This window comes from Bos indicus, chromosome 5 (assembly GCF_029378745.1).
Source record: "Bos indicus isolate NIAB-ARS_2022 breed Sahiwal x Tharparkar chromosome 5, NIAB-ARS_B.indTharparkar_mat_pri_1.0, whole genome shotgun sequence".
NCBI classification, from domain to species: Eukaryota; Metazoa; Chordata; class Mammalia; order Artiodactyla; family Bovidae; genus Bos; species Bos indicus.
In genome coordinates, this window is record NC_091764.1 from 28,927,780 (window position 1) to 28,944,660 (window position 16,881).

General features: G+C 42.2%; 1 protein-coding gene across 16 annotated transcripts in view; it reads left to right on the forward strand.

Annotated features, from left to right (window-relative positions):
• Positions 1-6,053: 6,053 nt before the first annotated feature.
• The window catches only part of LOC109559101 (natural resistance-associated macrophage protein 2-like), a 33,715-nt gene continuing 22,887 nt past the window's right edge, over positions 6,054-16,881 (forward strand). For 10 of the 16 annotated variants that reach the window (XR_011566560.1, XR_011566562.1, XR_011566559.1 and 7 more), the window contains exons 1-5: positions 6,055-6,162; positions 11,865-11,948; positions 14,169-14,320; positions 15,022-15,141; positions 15,573-15,692. Coding sequence is in view for 12 of the 16 variants with exons in the window: in XM_019960573.2 (XP_019816132.2) it covers positions 6,117-6,162; positions 11,865-11,948; positions 14,169-14,320; positions 15,022-15,141; positions 15,573-15,692 (522 nt within the window). In the remaining 4 variants the exon portion in view is untranslated. Of the gene's footprint in view, positions 6,163-7,325; positions 7,493-11,864; positions 11,949-14,168; positions 14,321-15,021; positions 15,142-15,572; positions 15,693-16,881 lie in introns of those variants that run through there. The other 6 variants (XM_070789111.1, XM_070789109.1, XM_070789115.1 and 3 more) reach the window with 3 other exon arrangements.

Genomic DNA, 16,881 nt, shown 5'->3' on the forward strand with positions numbered 1-16,881 from the left:
CCTGCTGCTTTTGAGAAGCTCACATTTTAGTGGAAGAAGAAAGCACAAAAACATTAACCCACGAAAGTATTCTGCTTATCTTATTTGTGTTGTATCTATACCACTGATCTTCTGCCTGGTATGTAGTTGATTTTCAGTAAGTATATTCAGAATGATTTAGTGCTAGGGTAGAGTAAGAAGTGTTTGGGTAGCAGGCAGAATGTATAATGCTGCCTGGAGGAAGGAGTCCCGGAATGCTTCAAGAGAGATGGATATTGTAATGGAACTAATAGTCGTAAGGATAAAAACAACAACAGTAATGAGTTTCTCAGGTAAGGACGATGTATGACTGTTAGCATAACTGATGCAATCTTGGGCCCCTAGGGGTCCTCTTGTTTTTCCACTGACCCAACCCAAGACTGTACAGTCCACTGAATCACATCTCTGTTGCCAAGAGCTTTGTAGTTAATAAGTATCATTTAATAATCCTTAAAGTCTTGTAGCCCTTATGCTCTGCTGATCCTCAAACAATGACAACCTTTTGCTGACGTATTCCAGGAAAGTAGTTACTCCTCATAAATCTAGACTTAGGAACACAGGTCCTATTTTGAGCACCTAACTTAATACCCTGCTTTAATAATATAATTGTCCCAATGGCTCCTGGATGGTGTGGAATTCAGTCACCCATGTTTCTGGACCATTGCCCAATCTCACTTTGTAAGTTGTTTTTCAGCCACTCAGTAGTGTCTAATTCTTTGCAACCCCATGAATTGCAGCATGACAGGCTTCCCTGTCCTTCATTATCTCTTGGAGTTTGCTCAAACTCATGTCCAACCATTTTATCCCCTGTTGTTCCCTTCTCCTCCTGCCCTCAATATTTCCCAGCATCAGATTCTTTTCCAATGAGTTGGCTGTACCCATCAGGTGGCCAGAGTATTGGAGCTTCAGCTTCAGCATCAGTCCTTCCAGTGAATATTCAGGGTTGATTTCCTTTAGGATTGACTGCTTTGATTTCCTTGTTGTCCAAGGGACTCTCAAGGGTCTCCATCAGCACCACAGTTTTAAAGCATCAATTGTTAGGCTCTCACCCTTTTCTATGGTCCATTTCTCACATCCATACATGACCACTGGAAAAACCATAGCTTTGACCATATGGATTTTCGTCAGCAAAGTGATGTCTCTGCTTTTTAATATGCTGTCTCGGTTCATCATAGCTTTTCTTCCAAGGAGCAAGCATCTTTTAATTTCATGGCTGCAGTCACTGTTCATAGTGAATTTGGAGCCCAGGAAAGTAAACTCTGTCATTGTTTCCACATTTTCCCCATCTATGTGCCATAAAATGATGAGACAGGATGTCATGATGTTAGCTTTCTGAATGTTGAGTTTTAAGCCAGCTGTCCTCTTTAACAGCTGTTTTAATAGCTGTTTTAATGTCCAGTTTTAATAGCTGTCCTCTTTCAGCTTCATCAAGAGGCTCTTTTGTTTCTCTTCACTTTCTGCCAAGAGGGTAGTGTCATCTGCACATTTGAGGTTATTGATATTTCTCCTGGAAATTTTGATTCCAGCTTGAGCTTCATCTGCTGGGCATTTTGCATGATATAGCCTGCATATACATTAAAGAAGCAGGGTGACAATATACAGCCTTGATGTGCTCCTTTTCCAATTTGGAACTAATCTGTTGTTCCATGTCCAGTTCTAACTATTGCTTCTTGACCTGCATACAGATTTCGAAGGAGGCAGGAAAGGTGGTCTGGTATTCCCATGACTTGAAGAATTTTCCACAGTTTGTTGTGATCCTCACAATCAAAGGCTTTAGCGTAGTCAATGAAGCAGAAGTAGTTTTTTTTTATGGCATTCCCTTGCTTTCTCTATGATCAGTGGATGTTGACAATTTAATTTCTGGTTCCTCTGCCTTTTCTAAATCCAGCTTGTACATCTGGAAGTCTTGGTTCACATACTGTTGGAGCATAGCTTGAAGGATTTTGAGCATTACCTTGCTAGCATGTGAAATCCACACAATTGTGTGGCAGTTTGAACACTCTTTGGCATTGCCCTTCTTTGGGACTGAAATAAAAACTGAACTTTTCCCATCCTGTGGCCACTGCTGAGTTTTTGAAATTTGCTGGCATATTGAGTGGTGATAGCGTTCTGCCAAGAGAATGCACTGGTCATAGCAAACACCCTCTTCCAACAACACAAGAGACTCCTCTACACATGGACATCACCAGATGGTCAACACCAAAATCAGATTGATTATATTCTTTGCAGCCAAAGATGGAGAAGCTCTATACAGTCAGCAAAATCAAGACCAAGAGCTGACTGTGGCTCGGATCATGAACTCCTTATTGCCAAATTCTGACTGAAATTGAAGAAAGTGGAGAAAACCACTACACCATTCAGGTATGACCTAAATCAAATCCCTTATGACTATCCAGTGGAAGTGAGAAATAGATTTAAGGGACTAGATCTGATAGATAGAGTGCCTGATAAACTATGGATGGAGGTTTGTGACATTGTACAGGAGACAGGAATCAAGACCATCCCCAAGAAAAAGAAATGCAAAAAAGCAAAATGGCTGTCTGAGGAGGCCTTACAAATAGCTGTGAAAAGAAAAGGAGATGGGAAGATGGGAAGCAAAAAGCAAAGGAGAAAAGGAAAGATATACCCATTTGAATGCAGAGTTCCAAAGAATAGCAAAGAGAGATAAGAAAGCCTTCCTCAGTGATCAATGCAAAGAAATAGAGGAAAACAATAGAATGGGAAAGACTAGAGATCTCATCAAGAAAATTAGAGATACGAAGGGAATATTTCATGCAGAGATGGGCACAATAAAGGACAGAAATGGTAGGGACCTAACAGAAGCAGAAGATATTAAGAAGAGGTGGCAAAAATACACAGAAGAACTGTAAAAAAAAGATCTTCATGACCCAGATAATCACGATGGTGTGATCACTCACCTAGAGCCAGGCATCCTGGAATGTGAAGTCAAGTGGGCTTTTGGAAGCATCACTGTGAACAAAGCTAATGGAGGTGATGGAATTCCAGTTGAGCTATTTCAAATCCTAAAAGATGATGTTGTGAAAGTGCTGCACTCAATATGCCAGCAAATCTGGAAAACTCAGCAGTGGCCACAGGACTGGAAAAGGGCGGTTTTCATTCCAATCCCAAAGAAAGGCAATGCCAAAGAATGCTCAAACTACCACACAATTACACTCATCTCACAGGCTAGCAAAGTAATGCTCAAAATTCTCCAAGCCAGGCTTCAACAGAACGTGAACCGTGAACTTCCATATGTTCAAGCTGGATTTAGAAAACGCAGAGGAACCAGAGATCAAATTGCCAACATCTGCTGGATAATCAAAAAAGGAAGAGAGTTCCAGAAAAACATCGGCTTCTGCTTTATTGACAATGCCAAAGCCTTTGACTGTGTGGATCACAATAAACTGTGGGAAATGCTGAAAGAGATGGGAATACCAGACCACCTGACCTGCCTCTTGAGAAACCTGTATGCAAGTCAGGAAGCAACAGTTAGAACTGGACATGGAACAACAGACTGGTTCCAAATAGGAAAAGGAGTACATCAAGGCTGTATATTGTCACCCTGCTTATTTAACTTCTATGCAGAGTACATTATGAGAAACACTGGGCTGGAGGAAGCACAAGCTGGAATCAAGATTGCCGGGAGAAATATCAATAACCTCAGATATGCAGATGACACCACCCTTATGGCAGAAAGTGAAGAAGAACTAAAGAGCCTCTTGATGAAAGTGAAAGAGGAGAGTGAAAAAGTTGGCTGAAAGCTCAACATTCAGAAAACTAAGATCATGGCATCCGGTCCCATCACTTCATGGCAAATAGATGGGGAAACAGTGGAAACAGCAGCTGACTTTATTTTTTGAGCTCCAAAATCACTGCAGATGGTGATTGCAGCCTTGAAATTAAAAGATGCTTACTCCTTGGAAGGAAAGTTATGAGCAACCTAGACAGCATACTAAAAAACAGAGACATTACTTTGCCAACAAAGGTCCGTCTAGTCAAGACTATGGTTTTTCCAGTGGTCATGTATGGATGTGAGAGTTGGACTATAAAGAAAGCTGAGTGCTGAAGAATTGATGCTTTTGAACTGTGGTATCGGAGAAGACTCTTGAGAGCCCCTTGGACTGCAGGAGATCCAAGCAGTCCATCCTAAAGGAGATCAGTCCTGGGTGTTCATTGGAAGGACTTATGTTGAAGCTGAAACTCCTATACTTTGGCCACCTGATGCTAAGAGCTGACTCATTTGAAAAGACCCTGATGCTGGGAAAGATTGAGGGCCAGATGAGAAGGGGACAAAAGAGGATGAGATGGCTGGATGGCATCAACGACTCAATGTACATGGGTTTCAGTGGACTCCGGGAGTTGGTGATGGACAGGGAGGCCTGGCTTGCTGCGGTTCACGGGGTTGCAAAGAGTTGGACATGACTGAGCGACTGAACTGAACTGAACTGAGTGCTGAAGTTTAACAGCATCAACTTTTAGGATTTCAAATAGCTCAGGTGGAATTCCATCACCTCCACTAGCTTTGTTCATAGTAATGCTGATTGTAAACTGAAACATGATTATATGGAGCTGCCTGTCTTTCTTTCCGTCTCAAGATGCCATTTCATTTTGATGGGCACTTTTTGTTCCTTCTGTCCTCCAACAAAAAGAGAGGGGTGGGAGAAGTTTGGAGAGCTTCCCAGGTGGCTCCTTTGTAAGGAATCCTCCTGCCAATGCAGGAGACATAGGAGACGCAGATTAGATCCCTAGGTCAGGAAGATCCCTTGGAGGAGAAAATAGCAACCTTCTTCGTATTCCTGTCTGGAAAATCCCATAGACCAGTGGAGCTTTGTGGGCTATATGTAGTCCATGGGGTTGCAAAAAGTCAGACAGGACTGAGCTTCTGAGCAGGTACAAACAGGAGGAGTTAATTTCAGGCAGTTCAGGGAAAACAAAAGCTTGAAAAAGAATATTGAGAGAGTGGATGGGAGGTGAGCATGGAAGGAAAAGTCTCCTGTTCAAATAAAAAGCACATACAATACAGATACATATTAGCATCTATACAGAAATCAGTTGGTTATTGTGGTACTGTGAAATGTTCAGTGAATTTACATGAATAGGATTTTATAAAAGAGGATCATTTCCAAGCTGGAGATTTGAATGGAAGGAAATTGTTTTAGATGGAGGCACTATAGTATGGTAGTGGGGAGCTGGCTCTTTGGATCTAACAAATCTTTATTCAAAGCCTGGCTCTATCACTCACTTGTGGGTCTTTAGGCAAAGTACTTAATCTCCCTCAGACCTAGGTTCCTAATATACAAAATTAAGATCATAGTTCTTGCCTCACAAATTTATTGTGAGGATTAATTCCTATTTATAACATTTTACATATGGTGTTTGATATATAGTAAGAATTCCATTAATGTTGTCATTTACTCTAAGTGAATAGCAGGGACCCAGTAGGCAAGACTTGAGTGTGTACGTTGGGAGCAATTCCTGAGTAAATGTGCCAGGGCTGCTATGGTAGATTCTCCTTGTAAAACGCATTCCTATTTTGGGAGTCCTAAACTAAAACGGGGCCTTTTCCTTAAACACGTTCGTTCTTGGCTGCTTTCGTATTTCTTCTTTTTTTCTTCTATTTTCCCATGAAGGCAGGTACATTGAGCCCAACCCAGTCTAAGGCAGGTATGCTTTAGGAAACTTGTCTGCTGTAGAACAAGGAGAAAAGAGATAGGTCAAATTGTAGTGGGATGACTTCTAGTCCTGGAATAAAGACATCTTCGTCTTGTGATGCTATGCTGTTCTGTGACTCTAGCTCCTGCGAAAGGAGACAGAGATGAAATCTCAGAATAAAAGTTTTCAAATGCAATTAATTGTTCATTAGTATCCAGGAATGGCAGATATATGAAGTTTTTCTTTTCAGGGCAGGTCAAAGATGAGATTTGATTATACTTCTAAGAGTGTTATTTGCTTCTTAAAATTTCCTCTGGTATCTTTAACAATGTGTTGCCCAGAGAAGCATAAGAGGCATTGTCTAACCAAGAGAAGGTGCACTCCTCTGCATATATAGAGGCAAGAAACAGGAGCAGTAGTGGAGAAAGTCAGACCCAGCCTGCACAATGAAGAAGCAGAGTAAGAAGGAGGCAGCCCCACACTGTGAGCTAAGTAAGTAGCCAGCAATAAGCATATAATAGCCCAGGGACTCTACCCACCAGAGCAGACCTGGAACACGACAAGGAGGCTCCAGCCATTTTATTTTCTAGTTGCAGTAGACGTTCCCAAAGGAAAGGTTCTGTTCTGGAGGGACTTCATTAAGCCTTTCTGAAACTCCCCATATGTGTTGCAGAGAGATTCTCAGAATTAATTTGTGCATTTTCTTTTCTCTCTAGGAGAAATTCTCTATGGAAACCCACCTGTATCAGATGTTTGATGATTCTCAGCCCAGTTTTTTGGGTCCCTGAATTTGCTTGTACTTTGTCCTTTATTTGGATTTTGCTTTTTGCAGTTTACTCTCCTTTCCTCTTCTCTTGGACTCCTTTATCAACTAATAAAAATTTCTCCTAGCAGTTTTTACACGAAGAAAGATGTTGGAGGGTTTTATGCTTTTCTTCTCTAGATCTATGACTTGGTTAGATACGCTTGGTTACCTTTAAGGAAAGCGGTTATGGGGGCGATGTGGGGGCCGGTAGAGAGAGGTCTAAGAATGTTTCTGCAGCTGTAAAGGACATTGTAGAAAATTAGGGTGGTTAGTCAGACTATTTTCTCCCTTCTGAAGCACCACTAGCCTGGTCGTCATCTTCAGACAAAGACTGGGATGTGCGATTGAAACTGGGAATGGAGCGGAACTGCTTTTGGGTAGGTGGAAAATAAAGTTTGGGAGAAGAAGCGAGGCAGCTGAGTAGGAGAAAGGAAAATTCATTGCCGAGACTTCGGAATAGGGCACCTGATGCAGTCGAACTGGCTGCACTAGCTGATGCTTCGCGGTTCCTCCCAGGTGTGGGGCGCTCTTGGTGGGGCAGCAGATACTATGATGTGGCTCTGGGGGCGGGAGGTGGCTATACTTGGCAGGGTGGAGCTGGAATTCTCATAGAGCCGTGTCTCAGAAGAAATGATTTTGTCTTCCAGGGCCTAACGAGGCCACGGCGAGCTACAGCAGGAACCGTACTCGTCCGCAGGTTGCTAGCGGGGTGGGAGACTCCACAAGACAGTGTGGGTTGGACCAGCTCCAGCACTAGCTCCGCCGCAGACAGCTCCCGCCCAGGCCTCCGTGGCCCCGCCCCCAGTCAGCCTGGAGTGGGCGGAGACTCGGGGTCAGTAGTCAGCCTGCCACGCGCTTTGGCCCCACGGCGAATATGAAGAATCCAACCCAAAGGAATGTGCGGCAGCGATCCTGTGGGTCAGCCGCAGGGCGTGTAGGGGGAGGCTGGCGTGGGGCTGGCTCCAGGGATATGGAGCCGCTGGAGCGGGGACCGATTGTCAGGTGGTTGCGGAGCCGGTAAGGGGGGCAGCGGGCCAGGTCAGGGGTCACGCGGGCGCCCCGCTTTCCCGAGCTCCGGGCGGCTCGAGGGCCAGCCTGGGAGCAGGCGCCGCGGCCAGTATTTGGCGTGCGGGGCGCCAGGCGGGTCTGCGAGGGGCGGCGCGGGCTGGAGGGCCTGGACGCGGGTTCCAGACGGAGCTGCATTCTTCAAAGGAAGAGCGAGAGGAGGGCGCCGGGAGGGGGAGCGGGAAGTGAACGCCGGAGGTCGCAGGGGCCTCGCCCCTTCCCCGCCGCGGCCTAAAGAGACCTGAAGAGAAAATGGCTGAACCCCTGGGCGGACCTGCCGCGGTCCCGGGACCCGTGGTCGAAGGTCTGCTGACCCCGCTTCACGCCGCGGGAGAGGCCGACGGACGAGGGGCAAGGTCCCCTCGGCCTCCTTGTTATCTTCGGAGCCCTGATGCCCCGTCCGCTTCCTGGGCCTCCCGCCGCCCTAGTTCAGCGAAAGAATTCATTTTACTACGGGCGACATCCAAGAAGGGCCTCTTCGTGTGAAGGGCCTGGACAGACCGCTGAGTCCTGCTGTGTAGATCGGTTTTAGGGCTGTTTGTGCAGCCTCCAGGCTCAGGAACTTTTGTAGGGGCAACGCACTCCGTGTGTGAGAAGGGTGGCTGGCTGCTCGACATCTGTTCGGTTTCATAGGTTCGTGCTGTTGCAGCTATGTTTACTTTTGGACATTCTGTTTTGTTTTGTTTGTTTTGTTTTCAATTGGTTTCCCCCAATTCTCTTCATATATCAGACTTTTTCAAAGAGCATCATTGAAGAAGTTGAGTAACCTGGACTTGAGTTTTCCAGCGTGTAAAGATATTCTCATACCGTCCACTGCTTTCATAAGGAGTGTTACGAAGTTAAGGGAATGTGACACCTCTTTAAAGTAAAATCAGAAGCAAAAATTCTATGGAATGCGAGGCAAGAGGAGACAGGTTTCCAGAAACTTTTGCTGGCCATAGTTGTAGTGAATATTGCTGCAACTAGGGGACCTTGTGTTTCTCCCTTGATTCCTGTGGAATCTGAACCCCAACTAGTCTTGGCTCTGTAAACCTTTGAGCAAGATTCTTAGCCTCTTTGTTCCTTTGTTTCCACATGCTTAAAATGGGGATTGATAATATCAGTGGTAAAGAGCTGATGGTGAGTATTGAATTAATATGCATAACGTGCTCAGAACATTTCCTAGCATGTAGGAGTTTTTGTTATTATTACCTGTAAGTGCCTTCTTTCCCCTAAAAGATTCCACAATAAAGGAATTCTGATCCCCTGAACCTATTGCCCGTGAACCCTTAGGCCTGTTTTTTATCCTTGTCATTCATTACCTGAGGGTATAGTATGATTACCTGTGACAATAGACTCTCTGCTGAGTTTATTTTATCATTAACTAAGACTACATGGAAAACTCCAGCTATGCAGTACTGGGTCTGTCCATGATAGCTATGTTGGGTAAATGAAAACTTCTTTGACTGTTTAGTTTTTTATTGGATGATATTTCATTTATAGTCTTGGCCTAGGCCAGTTTTTCTTTTTTTTTTTCTGAAGTCAATGCCCCCCAAACCATGATTGCAGCATACTTGGTTCCTCCTGTTTCCAGGATGGCTGTGGGACTTGGGTGGAAAATTTTTGGGCAGCCTGGCTATACTTCTTGTTAGTGAATGGGGAAGCTGTACATAAATCTTACTCTACTGTTAGAAAATCAGCAGTAATCCCTTAGAATGTACACAGAGATACCAAGCAGCTTTGGTATCTTTTAAACATTTTTAAACATTTACTTATTTTGTTTATTATTTATTTGAGTGCATCGAGTCTCAGCTGTGATGCCTTCACGTCTCTCTGTGGTGCTGGCTCAGTAGTTTCCTCTCTGCATGTGGGATATTAGTTCCCCAACTGGGGATCAAATCTGCATCCCCTGTGTTGGAAAGTGGACTCTTCAAACCACTGGACCACCAGGGAAGTCCTTGGTTCAGTTTTGACTCAGTGAAGTGACGAGGTTACACACTGGTTTTTACAAAGCAGCATCTTTTCTAATATTTGACTTTTAATGCTAAGAGCTTGGGTGGGTGCTGTGAAATCAAAGATACCTTTATCCCCTATTTCCTTATTGTGTATATAAACAGAAATATCTGCTGACAGACTTACGCTCTTTATGTGAGCTTAAAAGTTTCTCTCAGGTTCTCTTGCTACTACTTGGAAGGCTCTAATGAAAGACTTCTGTCTTGAGATTCTCTCCTTCCAAAAAGCTGCTGTTTATATAGGTAGCAGAATTGGGACCTAATCGCAAAATGAGAAACTTTGAGTTTACAAAAAAGAACATTGTTTCATGCATAATATGCTGGCCTGATTTGACTGAAGTACATATGGTGTAAATTCAATTATTTTTTTTACTAGATGAATTAAGATTTTTAGCTGGAGTTTCAGTATCAAAGTCTCCAAATGAATAGAATGAATATACAGAAAAGTAGAAAGATACAATAGACCTGAAAAGCACTGTAAAAGCAATTCAAGATAATTAAGATTTATATAATTTTCACGCAACAGTAGGATACAAATTCTGTTCAAGCTCCCATAGACTGTAAACTAGGAGACACTGGAACATATCCAGGAACATGAAACAATGTGCAAAAATTTCATGATCTAAAGGTATTAAAATCATGCAGAGTCTGTTTCTTATCACTGTGGAATCATGTTACAAATCAATATCGAAAGATAAATTGCAAATAACCCACATATTTTCAAGTGCAATGTGACATTTACCAAGAGAAATCTTCGACTTAGCCTTTGAAAGTCTCAATATGTTCTGAAAAAAACAGAGGAGGTGATTGCAGAGAAAAAAGCATTTAAATGAGAAATTAGTATCAAAATAAAAAATTAATATTAAAAAAATTAATATTAAAGATACTTTAAACAAAATCCCATGTATTTGGAAATTAAATGTCCACTTTTAAATGATGGGTGTACCTGAGAAGGCTTAACAAGGAAAATTAGAAAATATTTGTAATAGAATGAAAATGAAAAGACTGTTTGCCAAGATTGTTGCATGAAGCTGAAGCTGCTCAAGGCAGTTAAATACAGTGTGGAATGTTGAATAAGGTATAAAAACAAATAATGGACATGCATATAATTTTGTGAAATCTGACTTGATGTTCTGATGAGAAAGTTGGAATCTAGGGAATTCCCTGTTGGCCCAGAGGTTAAGATTCAGTGCTTTCACTGTCAGGCTGGGGCTCCATCCTTGTCCTGGGAACTAAGATCCTACAAGCTGCATGGCACAGCAGAAAAAAAAGAAGTTGGAATCTAGGATCCATTTTCTCTCTTGGACAGAGATTTCACAGAAAAGATCAGACTTATTGTGTTTTATTAGCTCTGTAAGTAATTATGGGACTAATCATTTAGAATACTAATAGTAAAAATTTATTTAAATTTTAATTTATTTAACATTTTGTCTTGAGATACTTTTGTTTAAAATTATTTTCCAAGCACCTTTTCACACTTCATACTTGGAGAAAAAGCACACTACTATCTCGATTGTTTACTTTTTAAAGATAAACTTTCAAGGCCTGTTGTGAATAGGAATTTTCCTCAATTGTATTGAAGACTTCTGTGCCTTCTGAAACAGGATATCAGTCATCACAACAAAAATAATCTGTAATAATTGAATTGGTTCCTCATGAGTAGGTCAGAAATGAGAAACTTTTTATAATAATAACAATATTAATAATAATGTTCTTTTAAAAATAACTGCTCTTAACACTTTTGGGCACTTCTATTTTATTTTATTTATTTAATCAATTAATTTTTTGGCAGGGGAGTTCCTATGTTTTCTAAATTAGCATGAGGTGCTGTGTTTTACACTCCAGAAGATACCCCACCGCACCCCTACCCTCACCACCGGCTTCTGAGAAAATTGAAACTTGAGCTCACTTGAGTTGTTTGTTGGATCAAAAAGAGTTATAGATTCTATCCTTAAAAACCCATCAAAATGAGGGGAAGTCAGTCTTTTAAATATTTGGATTAATCTGGAGGCAAAGGCAGAGATTGAGTGATTGCCTGCAGACCTCTCTGTGGAGGCTGATTAAAACCCACTTCCCTGAAATACTTTTTACTTCAGTTTGGTTTTGAATTCTTGCCACCAAAATCATGATGAAAACTTTTACATTTTTTTCTGTTAAACATCTCTTAATCATATTCTGAAAACTGAGATTATTTTCAAGGTTATCTAATTCAGTAGAACAGTTATTCATTTCATATAGTAAGGGTTCAGTCATACAGAGTCACAGAATGCTTGTTTTGAACTTGTTTTTATTTGTTCTTGCTAATTCCTCTCCCTCTCTTCTCTCCTTTCCAGAATCCTGTTCTAAAAATTCAGACACTCAGGTATCCTCCATAGTATTGGGTCCTGCATCTTCTGTTCAGATACCTGTTCCAGATGGTAATTGATTGCTTTGTGCTATTGACTCATTTTTATTTGGAATTAGGCTTAAGCCAGTAACAGTTTACCATATTGTCCTTCTTGTCCTCTGTCCCATCAAAAATTGTCTGCATTTCCTATCTTCTGGGACTTCCCTGTAGCTCAGTCGGTAAAGAATCCACCTGCAGTGCAGGAGTCCGCCTGAAACACAGGAGACCCAGGTTCGATTCCTGGGTTAGGAAGATGCCCTGGAGAAGGAAATGGGAACCCACTCTAGTATTCTTGCCTGGGAAATCCATGGACAGAGGCGCCTGGCGGGCTACAGCCCACGGGGTTGCAAGAGTCGGACTAAAGCACCATTGTACCCCAACCAACAATATCATGGAGACCTGCTCCATTCAGGGGTCACCACCTGGTGCCTTAGGCTGTAAATGCAATGGATTTATAACCACAGAGACCTCCCTCATAACTTATTTCCGGTTCTGAGATGAGCTAAGATTAGCTTCAAGTTTGGTTTCTTATAGCAGTAGTGCTTAGCTAGGGCTTCCCTGGTGGTTCAGATGTTAAAGAATCTGCCTACAGTATGGGAGACCTGGGTTCGATCCCTGGGGTGGGAAGATCCCCTGGAGAAGGAAATGGCAGCCAACTCTAGTATTCTTTCTTGGAGAATTCCATGGGCAGAGGAGTCTGGCAGGCTACAGTCCATGGGGTGACAGAAAGTCGGACACGACTGAGCGACTAACACTTTGAGTACTTGAAAAGGCAGTATAACTTGCAGCCTGGCATAAAAACCTCTAGGGTGGTTTAGTTCAGTTTAGTCGCTCAGTTGTGTCCAACTCTTTGCGACCCCATGAATTGCAGCATGCCAGGCCTCCCTGTCCATCACCAACTCCCAGAGTTCACTCAAACTCATGTCCATCGAGTCGGTGATGCCATCCAGCCATCTCATCCTCTGTTGTCCCCTTTTCCTCCTGCCCCCAATCCCTCCCAGCATCAGAGTCTTTTCCAATGAGTCAACTCTTCGCTAGGGTGGTTAGGCTGCTTCAGATGAGAATGCAGCAGGAAAATACTGAACTAGCGCCTTATAGAGTATTTAATGAGACTGTGCTTTGACTAATCCTTCCTGATTCTAAATTTCTCTAGACTTAGCATTCTTTTTCTGTAAATTTCCTCCTTAGTTCAGTAACACTTAAGGTAAAGTGAGTCAGTTCCCTATAGAAAGAAAACTGCAAAGATATCTTGGTAACCCTGAGATTAGAGCTTTGTGGTTAAAAATAACCATTTGATGGCTACACACACTGAGTTTCCTAACTTTCTTGTCCCTTAACACTTTTCTCTCAGACCCTCTGTCTCCCTGCATTTAAAATGAGCAGCAAAATGCAGGAGGAAGGGAAACACCGATGATTAGTCTGCGATGAACCCTCCTGTCCTGAGGGTGATAACTACGCTCCTCCCCAAGCTGTTCACTGCAGATCTTAGTCAGATGGCAAAGGGTTCCTGTTTGGTGGTTTCCTTGCAGCTTCTGATTTTAGCCTGAAATGTGGCAGGATTTTGCAAGTTACCAATTTTGGGGGAAGCCTGATGGAGATATAATGTCCAAGGGTGATCCTTTGAGTTCAGTTCAGTCGCTCAGTCGTCTCCAACTCTTTGCAACCCCATGAATCACAGCACGCCAGGCCTCCCTGTCTATCACCAACTCCCGGAGTTCACTCAAACTCATGTCCATCGAGTCGGTAAATCCTACCAAATAACGGATGGAGGGTGGAAAGGGGAGTGTCCCATTAGCCTATTTCCTTCTAAAAGTTAAGATTTTAGGTTATCAGTGAGGCTAGTCTGGGGATGTTATATATTGAGCCCTAGACATCAGTGATTTTAGAAGAAAATGAAATGATTCTAAAAATTGGCAAATGATAATAGAAGTGTGAAAGTAGGGGGAAACCGTTTGTGAGATTAATGTTGAAAACTGATGTAGAGTTGAGTGACCGGGGAAGAGGGCTGAGAGGGAGCTTTATCACCATAACCATTTTTGTATTTCTCAAATTTTCAGCCATGTGAATGTATTGCCTATTCAAAATGTAATTTATTAACAATATAAATAAAAATAAAGTAAATTGAGATAGAGTCAGGTCAGTCTTATGTGTTTAGGTATTAAAAGATTTAATTTCAGTATTTCTAAGATGATTGTTAGTATTAGAGTATTTTGTTAATTTTAACTCATTTCTTTTCAAACTGTTAATTCAGAGGATGCTTTTGGAGACCATGGGGACTCTGCCAGTCTTGGTGCCCTCAACCCTGCCTACAGTAATTCCTCAATTCCTCAGTCCTCCGGGGGCCTCTCAGAGGAGCACTTCACCACCTACCTGGATGAGAATAATGCCGTTCTTGAGGAGAAGGTTAGTGACAGGTCCTTGGAGGAAAACATTATTATCTGGGGAAAACCTATGAATTCAGAGTCTGCTGGACAACTCAAAATCAACAACCTCAGAGTCAGTTCTGGCAGGCAGTCTCTGAAGACTGAATTTTTGTAGTCAGAATAAATGGAAACTGTTAAGGAAACTAAGGTCCTTGAAAAACACTTGCCAGGTTGTACTAGTGAGTATTTTTTGATCCAGAAAGGAGAATTTCAGGTTCCCTTTTTACGGTGCCTTTTGTCCAATTTGGATAGTACTGATATTCTTGCTGGGGTTTTAGAATGAAAGGCTGTTGGAAAGGGCAAGTAAGAGAAGGGTTGGACTCTTATTTGGACAGAGTTGATTGTCTAATTGATAAGCTGTGGAATAGATGGCAATTAAACTTGGACACACCCATGTCCAACTTCGGAAATCCTTTGTTTATGAAACTGATACTGTTGCTTTTTATGTGATAAAATAATAAATTAGATCAGTAGTTTGGAGGTGGGTGATAATTTTTTTATTTCTCCAAGAGACACTCTATTATTATTATTTTTTAACGTTTTATTCTGTACTGGACTATAGTCAATTATCAATGTGACAGTTTCAGGTGGCAGCAAAGGGAGTCAGCCATACATATGCATGTGTATCCATTCTCTCCCGAAGGTGACAATCATTTTGCTCTGTTTTCCTCTCTCGTACAGCACTCTTGTTTTAGCTTTCGTAAACTCTGGGTCTTCACAGGACCAGGACTTCTTATGAGCGTTGTGGATCCAGGAAACATTGAATGTGATTTGCAGTCTGGAGCACTGGCTGGATTTAAGGTGAACATGGAGTCCTCCCTCTTTCCTTTGTAAACACACACAGCGCACCACAGCCTTTTCCTCTGCTCTGCCTGCTGGGTATCAGCCTTGGTGGCTACATGCTGATACTTCATTGGCCCTGACGCTTAGGTGAAAAGTACTTTTCCATCTGTTTTTAAACTTTATTTTGTCATGTAGTTGGTTTTTAGTTTTATTTTACCCAGGTAGTTTCCTTGAACAAAAGTGAAACAGCAAATGGGAAAAACTAAGACTCAGAAAGGTGCAAGATGACCTAGCAAGTTCTGTGCAGAATGTGATAGAGAACTCAGTCATTGGATCCCTGAACGGGGCGCTTTGCTGAGTGTACTGTTTCCCATTCCCATTGCCAAACAACCAAACGCAAACTTCCAGTTGTTTCATGAGTGTAATGTTGGGATTTTGTTCTTCTGTAGCTGCTCTGGGTTCTTCTGTTGGCCACCATTGTCGGGGTCCTGCTCCAGACGCTTGCAGCTAGGCTGGGAGTGGTCACCGGGCTTCATCTTGCTGAAGTGTGTTACCGTCAGTATCCTAGGGTGAGCAGTGTTTGTCTGTTACTCATAGGTAACTGTGTGTCTGGCAACCTGTGCTGTCCCACCGTCTCCCCCCTCCCCCATACTGAAATAGTGGAGGAAGAGGGGATCTGTGTCCCAGAGGACTGGCAGTCCCAAGGGAAATTCTGTAGTTTCTCTTGCTGCTAAACCATGTTTCTGCACTCCTTCAAAATCTAACGAGATTCACATTTACCAGAAAGTTTGCTTAGACATTTCTGTGTGAGTAAACACTTACCTTTTACTATGCCTTTTGGCACCAAGCGGGGCCTAGTCCACAAAGGGGCGGGGCTGTTCTCTAAAGCTTTTTTTTCATTCATCCATATTACTCCATTACTTTGCATTATGCATATTTTCTTTTTTGTTTGTCTTTGCTGTCAATCTGAAGTGAGTTTTTTTCTTTTACTAGGGCATGTTTGGCAGGATCTTTGAATTTGTTAATGATGCTTTTTCATTTTACCTTGACCCTGGAGTTTACATTGTCCTCCATAGTTTCCTTCTGGATATTTAGGTCTTTCTTGTTCCTGCTTAAGTCACGAATGGATAGACACACGGTCTGGAAGATAGCTTTAAACCGACTTGATCTTTAGATAAGTATCTACCTCCAGTTTTTTCTTAAAGTTTAATCTCCTTTCCTGGCTGTGAGAGAGTATCTTTACCTGCCTTTTTTTGTTTTGTTTTTATATGCGTCTCAAAAAAAAAAAAAACCTGGTAATTTATAGTTTGTTTAGCTTCTCTTTCTTCATGTATCTCAGCTGTTGTTTTTTTGTGACTCTTTTTTCAGTAGTAGGTACATGGAAGTGGTCCCCCCACGGCCCCCTGCCCCCTGCCTCAATGAGCTTGCACTACTAAATTTCTTTCTGTTTAATTATTTGACGAGATTATCTTCCAGATTTTGTTATTGGACACCCAGTTCCAACACTTTGCCCTGAGTCCCTTTTGCATATCTGTCTTTTCACTTGCTTGTGCATTATTATATTAAGGATGACTCCAGCCTTTTCATGTTTGTTTTGTCTCTTCAGCTATGGTCAGGATAGATATTTTTTCTATAGTATTTATGTTCTCTCCTGAACAATATTTTGACCATTTTAGCATCCTCATTTCCCCCTAAGAATTTTAGGATTGTTTTTAGGCAAAAAAAAATTAAATGGAAATAATGAATGGAAATTCCATT